Source organism: Pomacea canaliculata, linkage group LG1, assembly GCF_003073045.1.
Source record: "Pomacea canaliculata isolate SZHN2017 linkage group LG1, ASM307304v1, whole genome shotgun sequence".
Taxonomy (NCBI): Eukaryota; Metazoa; Mollusca; class Gastropoda; order Architaenioglossa; family Ampullariidae; genus Pomacea; species Pomacea canaliculata.
Window position 1 is genome coordinate 10,859,270 of NC_037590.1, and position 18,255 is coordinate 10,877,524.

General features: G+C 37.2%; 2 protein-coding genes across 3 annotated transcripts; one reads left to right on the forward strand and one right to left on the reverse strand.

The window, feature by feature from the left end:
• Positions 1–1,312: 1,312 nt before the first annotated feature.
• On the forward strand, positions 1,313–4,713 carry LOC112576890 (SOSS complex subunit B1-like). Of its 2 annotated transcripts, none has more exons than XM_025259720.1 (7): positions 1,313–1,471; positions 1,708–1,871; positions 2,296–2,434; positions 2,841–2,912; positions 3,195–3,264; positions 3,809–3,923; positions 4,570–4,713. In XM_025259720.1, exons 2-7 carry the CDS (start codon positions 1,787–1,789, stop codon positions 4,677–4,679), a joined length of 591 nt encoding a protein of 196 aa, XP_025115505.1. In that variant the 5' UTR covers positions 1,313–1,471; positions 1,708–1,786; the 3' UTR covers positions 4,680–4,713. The 2 variants fall into 2 exon arrangements, with proteins under 2 accessions (XP_025115505.1, XP_025115514.1); XM_025259729.1 differs by having other exon boundaries at positions 1,357–1,387.
• Positions 4,714–5,563: 850 nt separating this feature from the next.
• LOC112576883 (catenin beta-like) lies at positions 5,564–16,405 on the reverse strand. Its single transcript, XM_025259706.1, has 17 exons — positions 16,387–16,405; positions 16,082–16,242; positions 15,522–15,602; positions 14,836–14,966; positions 13,633–13,756; positions 13,024–13,211; positions 12,477–12,781; positions 10,644–10,848; positions 10,116–10,260; positions 9,124–9,227; positions 8,672–8,878; positions 8,270–8,524; positions 7,924–8,088; positions 7,614–7,764; positions 7,322–7,440; positions 6,987–7,131; positions 5,564–6,776 (listed from the first exon to the last, which is right to left on the reverse strand). The coding sequence occupies exons 3-17, from the start codon at positions 15,565–15,567 to the stop codon at positions 6,577–6,579; spliced, it is 2,490 nt and encodes an 829-aa protein (XP_025115491.1). The 5' UTR covers positions 15,568–15,602; positions 16,082–16,242; positions 16,387–16,405; the 3' UTR covers positions 5,564–6,576.
• Between the last annotated feature and the right edge of the window lie 1,850 nt (positions 16,406–18,255).

Consider the following 18,255-nt stretch of genomic DNA (forward strand, 5'->3'; position numbering starts at 1 on the left):
TGGCTTTGAGAAGCCTGTCTTAAAAAGTGGGGAAAATTCACTTCAGACAGAAATTGTTCATCATTATGTGGAGTAGACTAACTGAATAAACAAGCATGAAACATACCTTGCAAAAATGTATGAGCTATAAAGTATATTAGCACCACTGAGATGTTTTCAGAAACAGTATCAAATGAAATCCAAGCTACAGAAGCCTGGTCAGTTTTTTTTTAACACAAAGTTGGCTGTAGACTCTTAATACAAAAGAATGCATTCTTCACTTCTGATGACTGTTATCTTGGTTAAATATGAGCACTGAGGATAGAAAAGCCTGAGAAGAACATTGTCCATGAAGTCAGATCCACTACAGAAATATGACCATATTTATAAGTATGATTTCCAACCTTTCCAGGGTCATACTCCCTGGACAAAACCATGTACCTGATTTTTCCAACTTTTCATGTCTAATAAATTTAAATTTATGTGAATATAGCTGCCATAGTGACCATCAGAGGCTGGTTGGCATGCTTACTGTTCGCCCAGCTCAAACACTAAATTCTTATTCCCCCACCACCTCTTTAATCATTTGTATTTACACCAGTGTTTCCAAACACCGTCTCTAGCTTGTACACCATCACAATGATTCATACTGTTGTCAAGACACGGCATATATATACAAGGACTGTAGTCTTTATACTTAATGGGAAAGGCTGGTGAAATAATAAGATTGGCTTAAATACATGGATGACGATGATTTCAAACAGCTAGAGGTGACAGAGCTGAAGGGTTTGTGGAAAATTGCTGTGAAGACATAAAACCGATAAAAGAGCTTGGCGCAGTCCCCAGTAAGGGACCAGACACTCGCCGTGAGGGCCTGCTGCTCTCTTTTGTTTTATTGCCTGAGAAAGCTGCACACCTCGTTCTCATCGATAACAAAGGGAATGCAGGGGCTGTACGTGGCTGTAAGTGGTGTGCGGCCCCGATCAAAGCGACATTAGAACTCATTCAGCAGATGAAGTCCCTCTCGGTTGGCGTTATAGTTTTTTTGTAGCCAGGGGCCCTCACCTATAGTTTGTCCTACTTGAGCATCTGGCGGTAGAAGCACGAAAGTTCTACATACATCAACGATCTGATATCTTTAAATTTAAACGAACATCAACAGAATGGGAATGAGATTTATTACGTGAGCAGAGTATCAGAAAATTAGTATAAGCCGTTTAAGTGAATTGAAATCATGATAATGAGCCATTCCCCAACGTTTTTGTGCGGCTTCCTGGTCTGCGTTTCAAAATTTAAGTTCTTAATCTGTTATTTTCACTTGCACCCTTCGTGACTATATACACATGCAAGGGAGGCTACCTACTTCGCGTTCGCCGGATGTAAACTGTGACAATGAGACTAGAGCTTGGTGGGCAAAATTCAATCCAAATATGACGAGAAAGAGCACAATTTTCCATCGTTTTTCAGTTCTTGTGACTTATTAAAAGCAAAGGTATCGCGTTTTCTAAGTTAATAACATTATCAACCTTATCTCAAGAGCGTCATGTTTCGCTGAGAGAATTTGATTCGATTCTCGAATACGCATGACTTCAATAACAAACCAACCGTGAATAAGTGGTTTTCTGTGGCTAAACCGTTTCTTTTGTCCATGTTTATTTTTATTTGTGATTTCCACTTTAATAAAATTGTGTTCATAATGTTTGCTTTCTATTTTGTTTCCAACTTCAGGCTTGAAAAGTCCACAATATCACAAGCTCAAATCGAGAACTCGGGGATAGTTCATCTGGAAACTTGATTCCAGATCAGCATGACAGAACCACAGTTTACCTACCTTAAAGATGTTCGTCCAGGAATGAAAAATCTAAACATTATTTTCATTGTAATTGAAATAGGTATGGTAATAATGTTTTACAAACTCATTCTGTGCACAGTGCTTTATTCCAGATGCATATGCATCCAACTATTCTGTGGTATTGCATTAACTTAAGAAAGAGAATACTGACATGCATACGTTAATTGACAGTACAGTTGAAAGACTGTATTATAAAGCAGCTCTGGTTACCACACTTTTAAAATGCCCACATTAATTGTAAAAACTAAAGTTTCCTGGCTGTAGTCACACAGTGGGTATTGTTGCATACATCTAGGTTGACTCTGCCAGGATGTAAGAGCTCTTAAATTGTTGATGGTGTAAAAGGCATTTATAGTACTGGAAAGTATCCTCTATGGAGAGCAGGATTTAAGACTATCTGTAGTAATTTTTTGTAGTTGATATTGAGTCACAACATCTGTTATAGCATTGCCTTATGATTTCAGGCAAACCAAACCGCACGAAAGATGGCCATGATGTACGTACAGTGAAAGTGGCAGACAAAACAGGCTGCATGAATGTTTCAGTCTGGGATCAAATGGGAGATGCCCTGCAAACTGGTGATATATGCAAATTTTTGAAAGGGCAAGTACTTCAGTGTTTGTGCATGAATGTTTGCATCTGCATGTCATATCAGTTTATGAAGTCATATTAATTAGTTGCACTTTGAACTTTAAAATTAGTTTTTATGGATATAGTGACTGTACAGGAAAGAAATAGAACCTCAAAAATAAATGATGATGATGGTAATAAGAAACTTGTCCCTTTCAGATCTGAAGCAGCAGTTTTACATATATGCCTTAAATGATAATAGCAAGGAGATAAATTCTATTAGTAAAGGCCTGATGCACACAAAAGTATTAAATATTATTTTGAATAGAATAGTTAGCTCTCAAAGTAAGAATAAACAAAAACTTAGAAAGTTTAAATTTGTTGAAATTGATGGTCTGTGCCAGTGGTGTTGCATTTAAAAAAGGTTTTTCTTGTCCAGATATGCATCTTTATGGAAGGGCTGCTTGACACTGTACACAGGAAAAAGTGGAGAAATTTGGAAGATAGGAGAGTAAGTACTTAACTGAAGGTTATGATCAATTTTATAACTAGACTCAAAGTCATTCTGTGGGTAAAAAATAAGCTAGATTCTCTTTTTAATCTCAAAACTGTTTGTCTCTAGTTTCAGTTTGGGCAGCCCAACACTTCCTGAAATGTAATTGATTTCCCTTAAGAAGACTGTTAGATGTAAAGACTATTTTTTCTGTTAGCAGTTGAGAAAGACAGCCTGTATAGATGCCACATAATTCCTTATATAAAGTATCATCTACTTTCTGTGCTGCATTTTTTCCAGATTTTGTTTGCAGTTTTCAGAGCAGCCTAATTTTAGTGAACCAAACCCTGAATATAACGTTCCAAAAACAGTAAGTTTATTTTTGAAGTTTTGTAGGATTCTTATTTTTTAATTTATATAGCTTAGAGCCTTCTACATAAACATATACTTTGTTTCAAATGTTTAACTGCACATCTTCACAAACGTTTAATGTTTAAGAATGGTAGTAAGAAATTATTTGGAAGCAGCATAGATGCCTGCATATACTTCATATCTGAAACAAGCTACATGACTTTTATAAAAATATGACACATCTAAAAATACTATTAAAAATAGACATGTTTGTTTCTATTTACAAAAGATAATTTATTTAATCATTTTCATAAAAACAAAAATTTAAATCCGAGGGCAAATTGCACAACTTAATTCAAACGACCAAGTTTAACTCTTTTATTACAAGATATTTTCCAAAAAAATCCCAAAATGACATCAGTTTCTCCTGTTTTAGTCATGGAAGATTTGTGAAGGTTTATGTAAAGTGAAGGTATTTATTCAATATTTTTGAACAGTAATGAATTAAGCTTTGACATAAAATCATACAAACATTGTCTTTAACAATATAAAACTATCTGCAGGAACAAAGTGGAAACCCAGCTCCACTAACGCATGCACCACCATTAGAGGGTGGGGAGAGTGGTGCAAACAGTAATGTTCAGGGTCCCTCGCCACATCGTCCTTCTTCCAATACAGGTGAGTATAAGACGCCAAGAGCAGAATTTTCTCTCTATAGCTATACAACTGGAAAGGGACGCCCAGAACTGGATCCGATGGCGGGGTGTGGTTGCAGCCCTATGCTCCACTGGGGGCGAATAGGAACAAGAAGCTATACAATGCATTTTATACTTATAGAATTCATTCTATAGCTATGCAATTCATTCTATACGTATATAATACATTTATACAATTCTATAAGTATAGAATGGATTCTATAGCTACACATTTTATTCTATACTTATAGATTGCATTCTATAGTTATATATTTCATTATATACTTATAGAATGCATTCTATAGTTAGAGAGAGAAAAACTTGGTAAAAACCAAAGGATTTCATTTATACTATACTCAGAAATTGCTATTCATTTTATATATACAATTCCATTCTGTGGATACGTAATGCACTCTAGCTATACATTTCAATTGTATACTCATAGAATGAATTATATAACTACAGAGTTGAAACGAAATGCATACGGAACGAAGCTGGCTCATTTGTATGAAGGGGCAAGAAAGTCAAAAGATCTTTCTCATGCTAACCCCACCCTACTCGAAACAAAGAATCTTTTTCTTTTTCTGATCATTGTTGATGGTCTTTTGAAAGGTAGTTTTACTCTGCAGGTCCTGGGAATGGCAATGCATTTGTGCAGCGAATGCCGCAACCACCACTTCTGGGAGGTCAGGGCAGGGGACAAGGCCGTGCCTCCCAAGTGCAGCGTCCACGCAGATGACACCTTGGATGAATTAAATATCTCAAAATTTAAATGTGTCCATCATTTTGATTATGAAAGAAAGTTGTGCTAGTGTAGTGGTTGAGTGCATAAAACAACACAAATGATCAGGCAATGAATAATGCAACAAGCGTTTTACATTACATCTGTTTTTTGCATTTGTTAAAAATAATTTTTTACTGTTTTTCAGGGTAGAATTATTAAAGTAGTCCATTACTGCTTTAGAAGTAGAGGTGACATACTCATAATCAATTAAAATACATAGATGTAAAACATTTTGTAAGATTTGAACAGACTGTTCACATGCTGATATTATGTATAGGGAAATTTAATATTTCAAAATTATCAGACTGTCCATTTTCAAATGCACATCTTTCAAGATATTTTCTTGTTTATAGACCCTTAAACAAAGGCAGCTCCTGTCCCTTGACTTGATTATTCGAGTGAAGATTACTACAAAGCTCTATAATATACACAACATAAACATCTCTACACCTTAACAGTGCCGAAGTAAAAATTGACGGTCTTGCCAACTTCTGTTGTGCTCTGTGATGGCATCCATAACAATGACTATACAACTGTGATCATCATGTGGAAATAGGAACTGTAAACTATTGACCATGAAGTTTTTAAAAAACTGACTTTAATGGGGAAGACACACCTTCCTACTGGTATCCCAAAGGCATGCAAATGGATGTGTAGCAATTAATAGCTTTTTATGTACACAGTAGCTGTTCCTCGTTTAAATCGTATCAGCCTATTAAAAAATGTCCCTATATTTAGTAGTCATAGTCCATGCTGTCATGTCACAAAATCTTGCAAAAGACTTGCTTTACTAGAACTGAAAAGTCATCGTTAACTAAACACAAACATCTCGAGCACAATTAAGGTTTTAAAAAATCTTTATTAAGATGAACATGCACCGTCTACAAAAGAAAACCATCCCAGTCAATGTTAGCCGATGGACATGCCAAGTCAAAATAAATGGCTATTTGCTGACTATTAAAATGGGCGTAAAAATTATTACAAAAAAGATTGGTATATACAGGAAGGATAGCATTAAACAGCCTTCTCTGCTTGTCAACTCACTTTGGCTACCTCAAATCCTCTGCATCCAATTTTTATATCTCGACATAAATACAGATGCATGCAGCAAATCACCCTCTCCCTTCCCATCCACTATCCACAATAACACTGCTAGTAGACAAGAAAAATGACCAGAGTTCTAGATGTGAACTATTCACAGGTTTTGTGCAATGAAATTTATTTTGAAAAAGCTTGTTGATCATCAAATAAAAATCTGGCAAATAAATGCATCAATATCAGAGATTACTTGTAAGGAGCTTCCAAAAATGACGATTTGATCTTTATCCTCAAGGATCAATGCAATAAACTTACAATGAATTCTTTTTATCAAAGTGGGCAGGTTTAATATTGTTTGAACTGAAATTGGTCCAAGTGTCCATCAAAGGCTCAAAAGAAAAAAAAAAAATGAAGGAAAATGCAATTAAAAAATATTATATATCACACGCATGCACACACACACAACAGATATGATCAAATTGGGGATACACAACCTTGACCTACCCACTTGCAGACTGTAAATATGGACAGACGCAACAATACACAATTTTTATGTGCGGTACTAAGACACGCACGCACACACAATCAGTGGGTATAGAACAAATACAGTTAACCCTGTCACCAATCACCAAGGTCCGAGTGGTTTATACAGTGGGAAGGGGTTGCGGGCAATATGTTCTGGACCAGTTTTTGAGGACGTGCATGATTTATTTCTAAAAATGGATGTACTTGTGGCTGTGATATGATTGCTACTAGGTGTTCACAAACAACATTTAACAGCTGTTCCATTTTGGAGTGAAGTTGACGTATCACTCTACAGATCTGTATCAAACCACATTGCTGGTGCTCCATCGCCATGTGCACCAGACATATTGGGGTCAATGCTGTCAAAATTTAGATCTGAGGCTGGGCCTAAATCAGGCAAGTTGTCCATGTGGCCACTGTATCCTCCTGCTGCTCCAGGTCCACCAAGATCTAGCCCTTGCATTGAATTGACAGGCACTTGATCATAACCTGAACCGAAATATATAGTTTTAAAGAACTGAGTTTTTCTCTCTTCACTGTAAAACAAAAACTTTCTCTCTCTTTTTTTTTTTACATATAAATATACACATTGCTGATAAAACATAATACTTCATATTTGCATATTTTTTATATAGATATGGGCATGGCAAAAATTACACAGCATTTTCTTCTAAAACATCACACAGCAATGTTGCTTACCACCAGGGGGACGACCATGCATATCTGTATGAGAGCCACTGTACATACTGCCCTGGCTGCCATGATGGGGTGGTGCCTGATGACCCCCATACATGTCTCGAGAATCTTCTGTGGGCATTAAGCCCACATCATCAAATCCAGGTGGCTACAAATAAATACCAACAAGCAATAAGCACTTTTCTCACAGAAGGCACTACCCTTCAACTTTTTCAACTCCCCTACCAATTCTATTTTTAAAAAAAAGCTTCAATGACATTAGCACAACTTTAGGAGGAATGCCATGAAAAATTTGTGAGAAATGTTTTGCTTAAAAAAAAAAAATTAAAAATAATCACCTCAGCCCAGTTCATGTCACTCCTGTACAATGAACTTGTCAATTCCATAGATAGGCGTTTTTTATAGTCCTGAGGTTTGTCCTCAGACATGCGAAACAGAACCGCAGCAGCATAAGTAGCTAGAGGAGAGAAAAAAATTGAAAGCATTATGGTCTATCATAAAGTCAACAGTAGCAACAGTTGTTATATTGTTACTGAACTACTAAGCATATTCATCCAAGAAGACCTTCTCTACCACGAAAGAGCTAAGCTAAAGTAAAATTGTTTGTTATTTTGGAAAGTTGATACTAACCTACACCCTCATTGCGAGAGTGAAGCAGTTCAGTCAATGGAGCAGTTGCCCCCTCCTGTTCAATCATTTCTGCACCTTCTTTATCAGCTGCTAGCTCACACAGCACTCCAGCAGCAACACGCTGGATGTTCTCGATAGGCGAATACAGCAGCTAGAACAGAAAATTTTCACTAAGTTTAACATTTAAATGTAGCCACTCTGACTCAATGAATAAAGGTTAAAAAAAAAAAAAAAAAGGCGAAAAAGAGTGAATGAGGATCAGCATTTTCCCCAAAAAAACATTCTGACAAAATTTACATCTGTTGATTACCTGCACGAACAGTGGAATGCAGTTCAGACCACGAATGACGGCACGGTTGTGTGCCTCACGAGCCAAGATGTGAAGTGCACCAACAGTACCCTCTACAATTTCCTCCATTCGAACACCATCAACATAGCCCGTCAAAGGAGGGCCATTAGAGCTGATAGAAGCACGCTGCAATATAAGTGACCAGTCAATGTCATGCAAAATTTGTTGGTACAAGAAGCAGCGCAGAGTTAATGAACAGAGAATGAACCAAAAAAAAAAAGCTAGCAGTTGATCAAAAGCAGGAATCTATAGTATCACAAACTCATCTTTTTTATCTAAATACAACTCTCTTTATATTACCACTTACTCTCTGTGTGTCCTGGTGAGCTCGAATCAAAAGCTGAACAATGCGGGGCAACGCTCCATGTTCACGAAGAGGAGCATGATTGGCAGGGCACAAAGCCAAATTACGCACCAGTCCCACAACAGCTTTGATGAGAGGCCAACGACTAGGTGGGTGCAAAAGTTTCACCAGAACTGGCAAGCCATAATGCAGACGAACTGCATTTTGCGCCATCTCTGCTTCAACATGTCTGGATGTCAAATGACGAAGAGCACATACCTGAAAAAACAAAACAAAATACACCATTTGGAAAAAAGAGCACCATGATGACATAAGAAAATAAAGCATAAATGCACATATGGGGTAAGGTGAACGAACTACATTAGCATAAAGGACAAATCTTTTGTAACAAAATTTTGGACTTACTGCAGGTTCAGTGATGTCTTCTCGATCTCCAGCTTGCATTACCGTGCGAACAAGAGCTTCAATGCCCCCAACTTGACAAACTGTCACTTTGTTGCGTTGGTTGTTGCATGTAAGGTTAGACAAAATACCAGCAGCACAGGTGACCACATTGATGTCATTTGAAGCTAGCAGTTGGACAAGCATGTGAAGCAGTCCTTCCATGTTGTCCTGAAGCAGGGAGGAGGAAAGTGATTATTATCCACACAGAAGCAGATTAAATAAAAGACTATGCCTTTAAACTTTTACGGAATAAAAATTAGCTACATAATAAAGGATGCTGAAGTCAGACTAGTTATAACAATTTGTGAAAACTGCATCACACCACGCAAGGTCCAATTCAACAAGATCATCTACATTCTTTGCAGACAACTACTAAAGACTGAAACTGTACCATGTACAGAAAAGAGAAATACCATTTTTGTAGCAGCATCAGACAAATTTCTTAGTGACCACAGGCAGTTTTGTACCAGTCGCTGGCTTTGATGACCAAGGTGCATTGCAAGGGCCTGCATGCCACCTTTAAAAAACAAACGTTTTTAAGTATAGAGAATGAGTATAATGACTTACTGTTTTCAATAAAAAGTCTACAAGCATTTCAAAAACAAAATCTTTAAATATATACCATAGTTATAGGACTTTTTGTAAAAAAAAAAGAGACAATTATGTAAGGAATGACAGATGGGCTTTAAAGTATCTCAATGAGCATCAGAAATATTTGCATGGTACTCTCCTGAAAACTTAAAAATTTAAAGTAAAAGAAATGATATTATAAATATCTAGAACACAAACAAAACCATTCAACATCCCCCCACAAAAAAAAAAAAAAGTCAGTCATCATATAGATTATTCATTTCTGGAAAATCCAAGACTGTAGCACAAACTTGACAAGATATTTATTATTACGACTACCCTCAAACCAAAATGGCATTTTAAGAAAATCAAGGGATTTTTTCAATGCAAAGGCTTTTCACTTAGACCATACTGTCATGCAAAACCTTTTAAGTTATGCAAAAATGGGCATGAATTTGCCACATTAAGCATTGTTTCACTTCCACCGTATACAAAATTTCTAATTTATTTTAAATGTTATCATCAAAATATTAACAAGGATTGACATTTTAACTTTTATTCACAGTATAACTGAATTAAAATAAAATATTATTCAATTCCTGACACAAGACACAATTTTCATTCTCCATTTCCACGCAACTGGGAAAGAATGGTTACAGAAAAACAAATGTCCATCGAACAAACCTTAGGTATTATACAGATATTAAAAATTTTATGTAACATACAATCTCAAATTCAACCAGGTCACCCAAATACCATTATTTTTAAAAGCCTCTCCCCATTTTAAAATAATCCACAAAACTTATTTTTCTCTTGAGCACAAAATAATACAAACCAGCCTCTACAATGGCAGGCTTGTTACTGGGACAGACGGACAGTACTTTCAGAACACGCGAGGTAGTCCATAGGAGTTTTTCATATGTGTATGACTTCATGATGCGCACCAGTTCTGCTGGTCCTCCACTTGCAAGGATTATGAGCTGATGAGCGAAGGTTAATAGTTATTAAAAAAAAAAAACAGGGGGTAAGGGAGGAGAATAAGATCGTTTTAATACTGCATATTACTGAATTTATATTGGATAGTATTAGCTTACAATCCAGCTTACCTATTTTTGTTGTGGCAAGACAGTATGTATTTAAATGCCATTCTCATTCCATATCTTCTCAACCTGCATTACCAATTACAGTATCATGTTTACAATTTTCATATTGATGAACTATAGACAATATTCTACATCCATGGCTTTTGTTGTGACTTGCCCACATTGGCTACACACGTTATGTTTAACCCTGCACATAACTATTTCGCAGGATTCATTTTACACAGAACTTTTGTTCCAATCGATTCACAGTGACTACATACCTTGCTTTCTTGGTTGCCATATGCCAAAATTTGCAGGCAATCAGTGGTAATTGCCAAAAATTTAACATTGTTATTTCTTTGCAGTAATGCCACCATTTTCTGCAGACCACCAGCCAATCGAACAGCCATCTTTGAGCCCTCTTGATGCAAAAGCAAATTGTGCAGTGTTGTAATTGCATAAAACAGAACAGATTCCATTGGTGAGCTGCAAAAGCAAAAATGTGAAATGATTTGGTTTTAATTTCAAGAAGATAAAAAATAATACAAATTATATCCTAGCCCTCTTTTATGAAACTTTGTAAACGGAGGAAGCTAACAAAACCTAACTGCTTTAGGTAAGGTAAGATGTTCTTTTGCAACACCACCTATCAGGTGTGACCACGTATTCAAAAAAAAAAAAAAAGCCATTTACAGCTAAAATCTTTCTGTTTGTGCCTTACATTTAAGGTCAGGAGGATACTATTAAAGTTAAACATCCTTTTATCTTTTAACATATGTTTGGAATATTTTTAAGGATGGCTTTTCGTCACATACCAGTCCATGCCTCCTGTGTTTTTCAGAGGGTTTAACCTTTTGGTGGCTCGTGGACTGAAGGTGTATGTTGAATGTATGAAAACATTAAATGGAAAGTGTTAACAGTGACAGAAAGTGTGTAGTGAACACAGATCACAGGTAGGTTTTGGCCGGTAAGTGTTGTGAAATTTTACACAGGCCCAAGATACCGAGAAAGGAAGAGTGACATTTCTGTGTAGTGAAAGGTACAGTCGATCGACGTTGGATACGGAAGTAGACGAGGCATGACATCATTCTGTGTATTACTTCTGGAATTGTATTAGAACTTACGTAAGTTGGAGGTTGTAAACATATGAGAAAGATCTATGAATTGAAGAATATACTTTAGACATTGTAGTATAGTGTAACCTCGAATTACACGTTTTAAGTGTATGGACTGAAAGAGTTGGAGCTCTACTGGATGAAGAAGAACCGCCTCCCAGGAGCTGTGATCAATGGGAGTTTGGTTCAGTATTCAGCAGCAGTGGGCTAGGAGCTCCGTGCTGTCACTGTGGATTACCTCCCCTGCGACCCCAGGAACCGCCTGACCAACACAGCCAGTGTGTATGTTATTCGTGTTTGGATTATAGTTTGCGGGACATGTGGAGAGATTGCCAACAACCCCAAGAGGGACAAGAAACTGTAAGTAAAGTACTCAATGATTGCTGGTGCGATTATACACTAGATAATAGAATTGGAAATTTTTTTTTGACGTAAAGAACTGTGTGAGGCATTTTCCATTCATAGATAATAAGAGTTGAGATTACAAGTTATATTACGATTACGAGTTATTTGATTAAGTGTGACTGATCGGGGAAGGCCCTGAATTGTAAATATTGTATGTATCGTGAGCGATCCATTTGCCGCCCTTAGATTAACAAGTTTCACTTAGACTCTATGCACCCTTACTTTTTTTGAATGATTTTGCTGCTCATCACCACAATTACTAAAAGGTTGACATTTTTATTGTTCAATACCACAGAACTAATTTTACTTAAACTTCAACTCTATTCACAACATCGATGCTACTGTTAGAATTCAAGTCTCCACTTCTATGTAATGGGGAACAAATTGTTCTAAAAAACAAAAATCCAGTGGAAAAGTTTTATACTTTGTTCGCTGCAAAAGCAGGATAGGGAAAAAGCTCCAGAAATGTCAAATTCAACCAGGTCATCCCCAAACCACTACTTTCTCTATCTCTCATCACCTTAAACCTGTTTTAACATTTAATGCTTATGATGCCTAGAAAAAATGTGGATCTCTGTAGAATGCAGTACATACCTAAGAAGCTTGACAAGTGCAGGGATTCCACCAGACTTGAAGATGGCAAGCAGACCCTGACGATGGTGTGAAAGGTTGTGCAAGGTACCTGCTGCACAGCGTGTGGTTTCAATATCTTCTGTGTTGGCCATTGCACGGATAAGAGCTGCTACCATCTGAGGGGAGTTCATTATAGCATGACGGCTAGCTTCTTTCTTAGACAACTGGTGCACCATCATTGCTGCCTGGTAGACTACAACCTGATCTTCATCATTCAGCAGTTTGATCAACTCGGGGATGGCTCTTGTAGCCAGGTCAGCATCATCCTAAAATCAAGTTTAAACTTCATAAACATGAACCATACCTCTTTCAACAACCATGGCTTGAAAGCATATTACAGTGTAAGTTTGATTATAGAAATTATGAACACTGATAAAATGATAGACCACATAGACATATTGAAGATAAGTCAGACAATTTAAAAATTTGAACTGTTCTGCAATTCAAATAATTATTATTTTTTTAATTCAATAACAAAATCTGCTAACAGCTAAGCTAGAATGCCAACCTGATAGTTGATAAGGTTGACAACAGCATGTTTTAGCATCTGCGAGGGCTCTGCAAGTCGCTGAACTGCAGTTGGTTGGTCTGGATGTACTTGGGTGGATGGGATCTGAACTCCTTCTGGCAACGTCTCAGGAAACATGGCTGCACGGACACGCTGGGATCGGGTCTGGTTTAACTGCTGGTTGATATCTGATACAAAATGTAAAAAAAGGAAAATATTTAGACTATTTTAATCTTTGAAAAATCCTTGCTTTCATAAAGGTTAGGTCCTTAAATAACTCGAACATTACAAATTTTCACACATAAAACATCTACCCCAATTTTTCTCCTTGTTCTTGAATGGTTAAATCTAATTTCCCTACCAAATGAAATGTCTACCAGGCTCTCCATCAAAATTCCAAAACACAGAAAGCCAGATGCAAAAAGTAAGCATTTTAAGTTATGCCTGAAATTTGTGTTTGCAGAAAAAAGGATCACCACTTTACCCCCCCCCCCCAAAAATAAAGAAAAAGCAAAAACAAAAACAAAACCTGGGCACCAGTTCATGTCTAAGCTGTATGTCGCTAATAATGTAAAATTGTTAAAGACAATTAAGCTTTAAATCACATACCTTCCACTTGTTCAGGCTGAGGTGGATACTGATCAGCCAGTCCCCAATCAAACATCATCTTGGCTGGATCCATATCGCCATCCTCAAGTTCTTCACCATGACCCTTGCTGCTAATGGAAGGTGCCTAAACACAAAACCAAACTAGAGCATACAGTACTGTTTTGCTGTGGCATTTTTTTTTTTGGCACAGTATCAATAAAATAAAAAAATATATACTGAAGAGTGAAAAGAGACTGCAAAAGAAACTAATTTATGTTTATTTCCTAAAAATACCCCCATCCCCCCCCCAAAAAAAAACTATAAAAGGGCAGGTCTTTTAGACATTTGACATGGAAAAAGTACCTGGCATAAAATAGGTAAATTTATTAAATTGTTGATGACTGCAAACGACGCACTATGTTTTTCAACTGCGACTGCATGTTGCTTAGTTTATTGCTTACATGAGCTCTCAACAAAGACAAATTTCTGTCTGTTGTAAAAGTTTATATTCACAAAGAAGCAAATGCCTGTTACCCTGATTATTATTAGCCATGCATTTTTTGAAGGCTTAACATGTCTCAAATTTTTTTTTTTAATGTTTCACAGGATATCGCTGATCTATTTTGCCCTTGAGTGAGATTTCAAAAAAATAGTTTTACTGCACTTGTCTCGCTACTGGTTGCCATGGAAATGATAACAAACATGGCGCCAAAACAAAAAAAAAAAACCTCCTTGGGGAGTATAACCTATTCATGGAATCTAGACATACATCGAGTGCACCAGAATTTCAGCAGTTGCTCATATTCTGTTCTTCTGTATACTATGATGATTTTATGGATTATCTTTGCGTGGAACCTTCTATCAACCTTGATCTAGCCTTTGTTTGAAAGGCAATTGAAAGCTCTATCTCACGATATGCAAGTGTGTTGCTATGTCCCAAATATTTTCTATTCTTGCTAATTCTGAGTTCGGCAAAAGCAAATATGAAATCAGTCACTGTTTTCAGTGACAAAATATACATATTTCTAGATGGTTTTATGAAAAACCACCAGGAGAGTGGAAAGAAGACACGTTGAACATTCATAATCTCAAAATGGCTCTAAATTAAATTTCTGTCACTTGAAGGGGACATGTTAGGCCTTAAACCCTCATTTACTCTATGAATGAGCAAACTAATTTTGACCTATAAAGTGTTAGAATTCTTGAATGGTCTATCCCACTTACCTGTGTGGTAGCCCCTGAGTGAATTCCAGAATCCGCCATATACTGATTCTGCTGCCACATCATGGTCTGCTGTTGTTTATTGTCAACGGGCATGTCTGACAGGTCCATATAGTTACTACCACTGGGTCCCACTAAAGATATAATACAGCATGTCATAAATCAAGATAAATGACACTTCTAATCAAACAGCCAATATGCACACCCATGACAATATCCTCTATAAAGGAAAATAGTCAACATAAATAGACCGAAACTTAAGTAAAACTGACTACAGGCAGTCCTCAGGTTATGTCAGCCCCAAGTTACGACACATTTCCCATTTACTGTATAAAGCCTTGTTTCGACAGTGGTTTTGCATCGTAACTTGAACTTTGTGTTTTATTTCATTACTAAACATATTTTGTATGTGTTTTTTGATAATTACTGTGTTAGGATAGGATAAGTGCTGACAGTATGTTAGCTATGTACAGTATGCACGTATGTTATGACTTACAGCGAAATTCGGTTTACAATGTGACGTAGGAGCGGAATGCTGTAAGTTGAGGACTGCCTGTACCTTTCATGATGACTAATATTTTGTGAGAAAATGCAACTTATTTCACACCACGCACAACACCCTTTTTAAAAAAAGTGTTGTCTTAGTATTGTATTTATTGCAATCAGGCTGTACGAACTCCTGTACTTACTAGTCCTTGCTGGGCCACCAGAGGCACTCATCTGATAGCTGCTCATTGTTGATTTACTGTTTGGGTATCCACTTCCTCAATCTGTCGGCATGATACAAAGCAAACTACAGGTACCTATGAAATTTTCTTCTACAAAAAATATTTATAGTATACTTCTGATAATATTTACTCATAATGTTTAGATATGCTTCATTAAGACTGCTGCTATTTTTGTAATGATGAAACGGGCGAGTCACTAACCAGCTCAGGCTGGGCGGGGAAACAAATACACTGAAACACAGGAAGTACAGCCGTCGTAGGCTTGTAACAAATTTATATTTCAGATACATAATGCTACTTTACAGGCTTATTATCCAATGAATTCAGACACAATAATGTTATAATCAATGCTAGCTTTATAAACCAAGATAAGCGTTTTAACGCAGGAATGAAATGCAATAGGTGTTTAGATACCGATCAAGCTGCTCTAACGCTACAGTGCTTACGGGAAATTCACCCTCAACATTCCACATACTAGACACCACTAATAACGAGTATGAAATCCAGTTTTGAGGACTCACCGAAAGCTTGTCCCCAGTGGGACTCGACGAACTGCTTCGAAACACTCTCGATCACGGTCAGCTTGGTTACAACTGATCGAATCGCTCCTGTCTAGCCCTCTGACTCTTTTCAAAAATTCCAAGATGGCGATTCAGCAATCAGCGTATGAATAAAGACGCACCTGTTCAGGCAAAACAAAATAGTTCCTAACACGCTAAAGTATAAATTCTGTACAATGATTTAATTTAAGTTACAGTGCGCAAAAAGACAAGGAAATTATCAACTCGAAGTGCAAAAAAGACACAAAATCAAACAAGTTTATCACTTTTTTTCCCCACTTGTACAGCCGAGGTGACGGAGTGGAATGCGCCGTGACGCTTGAGTACCCGGCGATAAGGCGTGGAACAAAGAAACTCCATACAGCGGAATCAAATGACTCAAGTCATCGAAACTCGAGAAGGTGGCCGTTAAAAAGCAGTCATCGCATAAATATTTCCTAGTTTATCACGCTTAAGAGAACGGAAAATTAAATGTCTCATAGCTGTGTACATATTCTTGTTTAGATCGATTAAGTCGCTGAACTCCCGCCCCTACCCTCGTGCGTATACAGATCGACAGATTGAGCAAAAAACAAAAAGGGAGAAAGCAATCAAACCATGACAATTGAAGTCAAAAGCGATCTCAATCAAATCAACTTTTTGTATAATTATAAATGTTTAAAAAGTTAATATCTATATAGTACCCAGTGGGTATATATAGTGAAGGCATAAATTAAGTGGTTCACCGGTTCTAGTGCATGGCATGGTAACTGACCGGATTTATGCTGGACAGCTGGGTTGGCAGCGAGGGCGAGTTTTACAGCGACAGCCAGAGCAAATGGACCTATCGCTGCTGATTAACCATAGGGTTGCTTAATTTAAAATATCTGCATCACCCGCTGTAAAATTTAAACTACCTTCACTTTATAATTCTTGAGTATCTGCCCCCCACCCACCACCACCCACCACCACCTTTTATTCTTATTCCACTGCGATACATACACATATACATGTTGACTACTGTGAATATGTTCTCTCTCTCTTTTATATATATACACACACAGCAATAGTAAATATACACTAATTGGTGCACTTATAGTCACCTCAGGCTAATACTATGTACAACACACACACGGTCAGTATAGGGAATGGCACGTGGAATGATCAAATAAGTTGCGGTGACGAATCGTTTTGAGATCGCCTATCTGTGGCCGGACTGCAAGAGTGAGAACTCGCGTGCCAACACATGATCAAGAATCGAGGATATAAAGGGATACTTTCCTAAGCCATTGCTGATTTCTTAATTAAGACTTGTACCGATGATCTCGGAACGGATATCAACAATAATGGAGACAAGGGTGTTCCTGTTCCCTAGTGAGAGGTTGTGGTATCTAGAGATGAAAAAAGTGATGAGACTTTCAATGAAGGACTAATATGAAGTACAAGTCTCGGTGTGTGAACGTGTGTGTATTGTGTGTGAGCGTGTGCTCTCTCGCCGTGTGTGTGTGTAGTGTGCAATAAGGTCGCGTAAGCTAATGTGCCAGCATAAGTAAAATCGACATTATTCACCGCTGTTTGCATTGTTTCTTTTATCTTTTAGGTTTAGGGAAGATAAATAAACATCGTGAAATAAAAATATTACTAAAATATTTCACGGGATACTATTTGATACTGCGTATTGTGCCCAAACTGCTTCTATTTTTATTGGTTACCGTCCATTTTGGTAAAAGTTGACTTCCGGTAATGTAAATCTGTCTTTTAGCTATGACGCTTGGACTTTTCTGGTGAGTGGATGCATACTACTAAATACTACACAAATATGTATACATGACACGCGGAATAGATTTTATTGTGGTTTGTAAGTACATGAATAATTTAAATTAGCGGGGCTAGAAACACTTCATTGGTGTATTAGTTCGTGGGAGATGAGGAAACCATTGCCAGTGCGAGGACAGACTAATATTGTTAGAAGCGCCAGAAGTGGATATAGTAACAACAGCAGGATCTGTACATAATTATATATGTGGCACTTAATTGTTTAGTCGTCCTTCGTTACAACATATTTCATCGTGTGGCTATGCTTGCTTTTAGTCAAAACATGTGTGAAGAGAAATTAATAAAATGAAAAACTTCTACACGTCAGGGTTTATTTGTTA

Excerpts from the sequence above, each read along its gene's own strand:
- LOC112576890 (XM_025259720.1), top strand. The coding sequence starts at position 1,787 with ATGACAGAACCACAGTTTACCTACCTTAAAGATGTTCGTCCAGGAATG. Across the intron at positions 2,435-2,840 it reads ATATGCAAATTTTTGAAAGG|ATATGCATCTTTATGGAAGG; the intron begins GCAAGTACTTCA and ends TTTCTTGTCCAG. Across the intron at positions 2,913-3,194 it reads GAAATTTGGAAGATAGGAGA|ATTTTGTTTGCAGTTTTCAG; the intron begins GTAAGTACTTAA and ends CATTTTTTCCAG.
- LOC112576883 (XM_025259706.1), bottom strand. The coding sequence starts at position 15,567 with ATGAGCAGCTATCAGATGAGTGCCTCTGGTGGCCCAGCAAGGACTA. Across the intron at positions 8,089-8,269 it reads CTCACCAGGACACACAGAGA|CGTGCTTCTATCAGCTCTAA; the intron begins GTAAGTGGTAAT and ends CTTATATTGCAG. Across the intron at positions 7,765-7,923 it reads GCATTCCACTGTTCGTGCAG|CTGCTGTATTCGCCTATCGA; the intron begins GTAATCAACAGA and ends TTTCTGTTCTAG.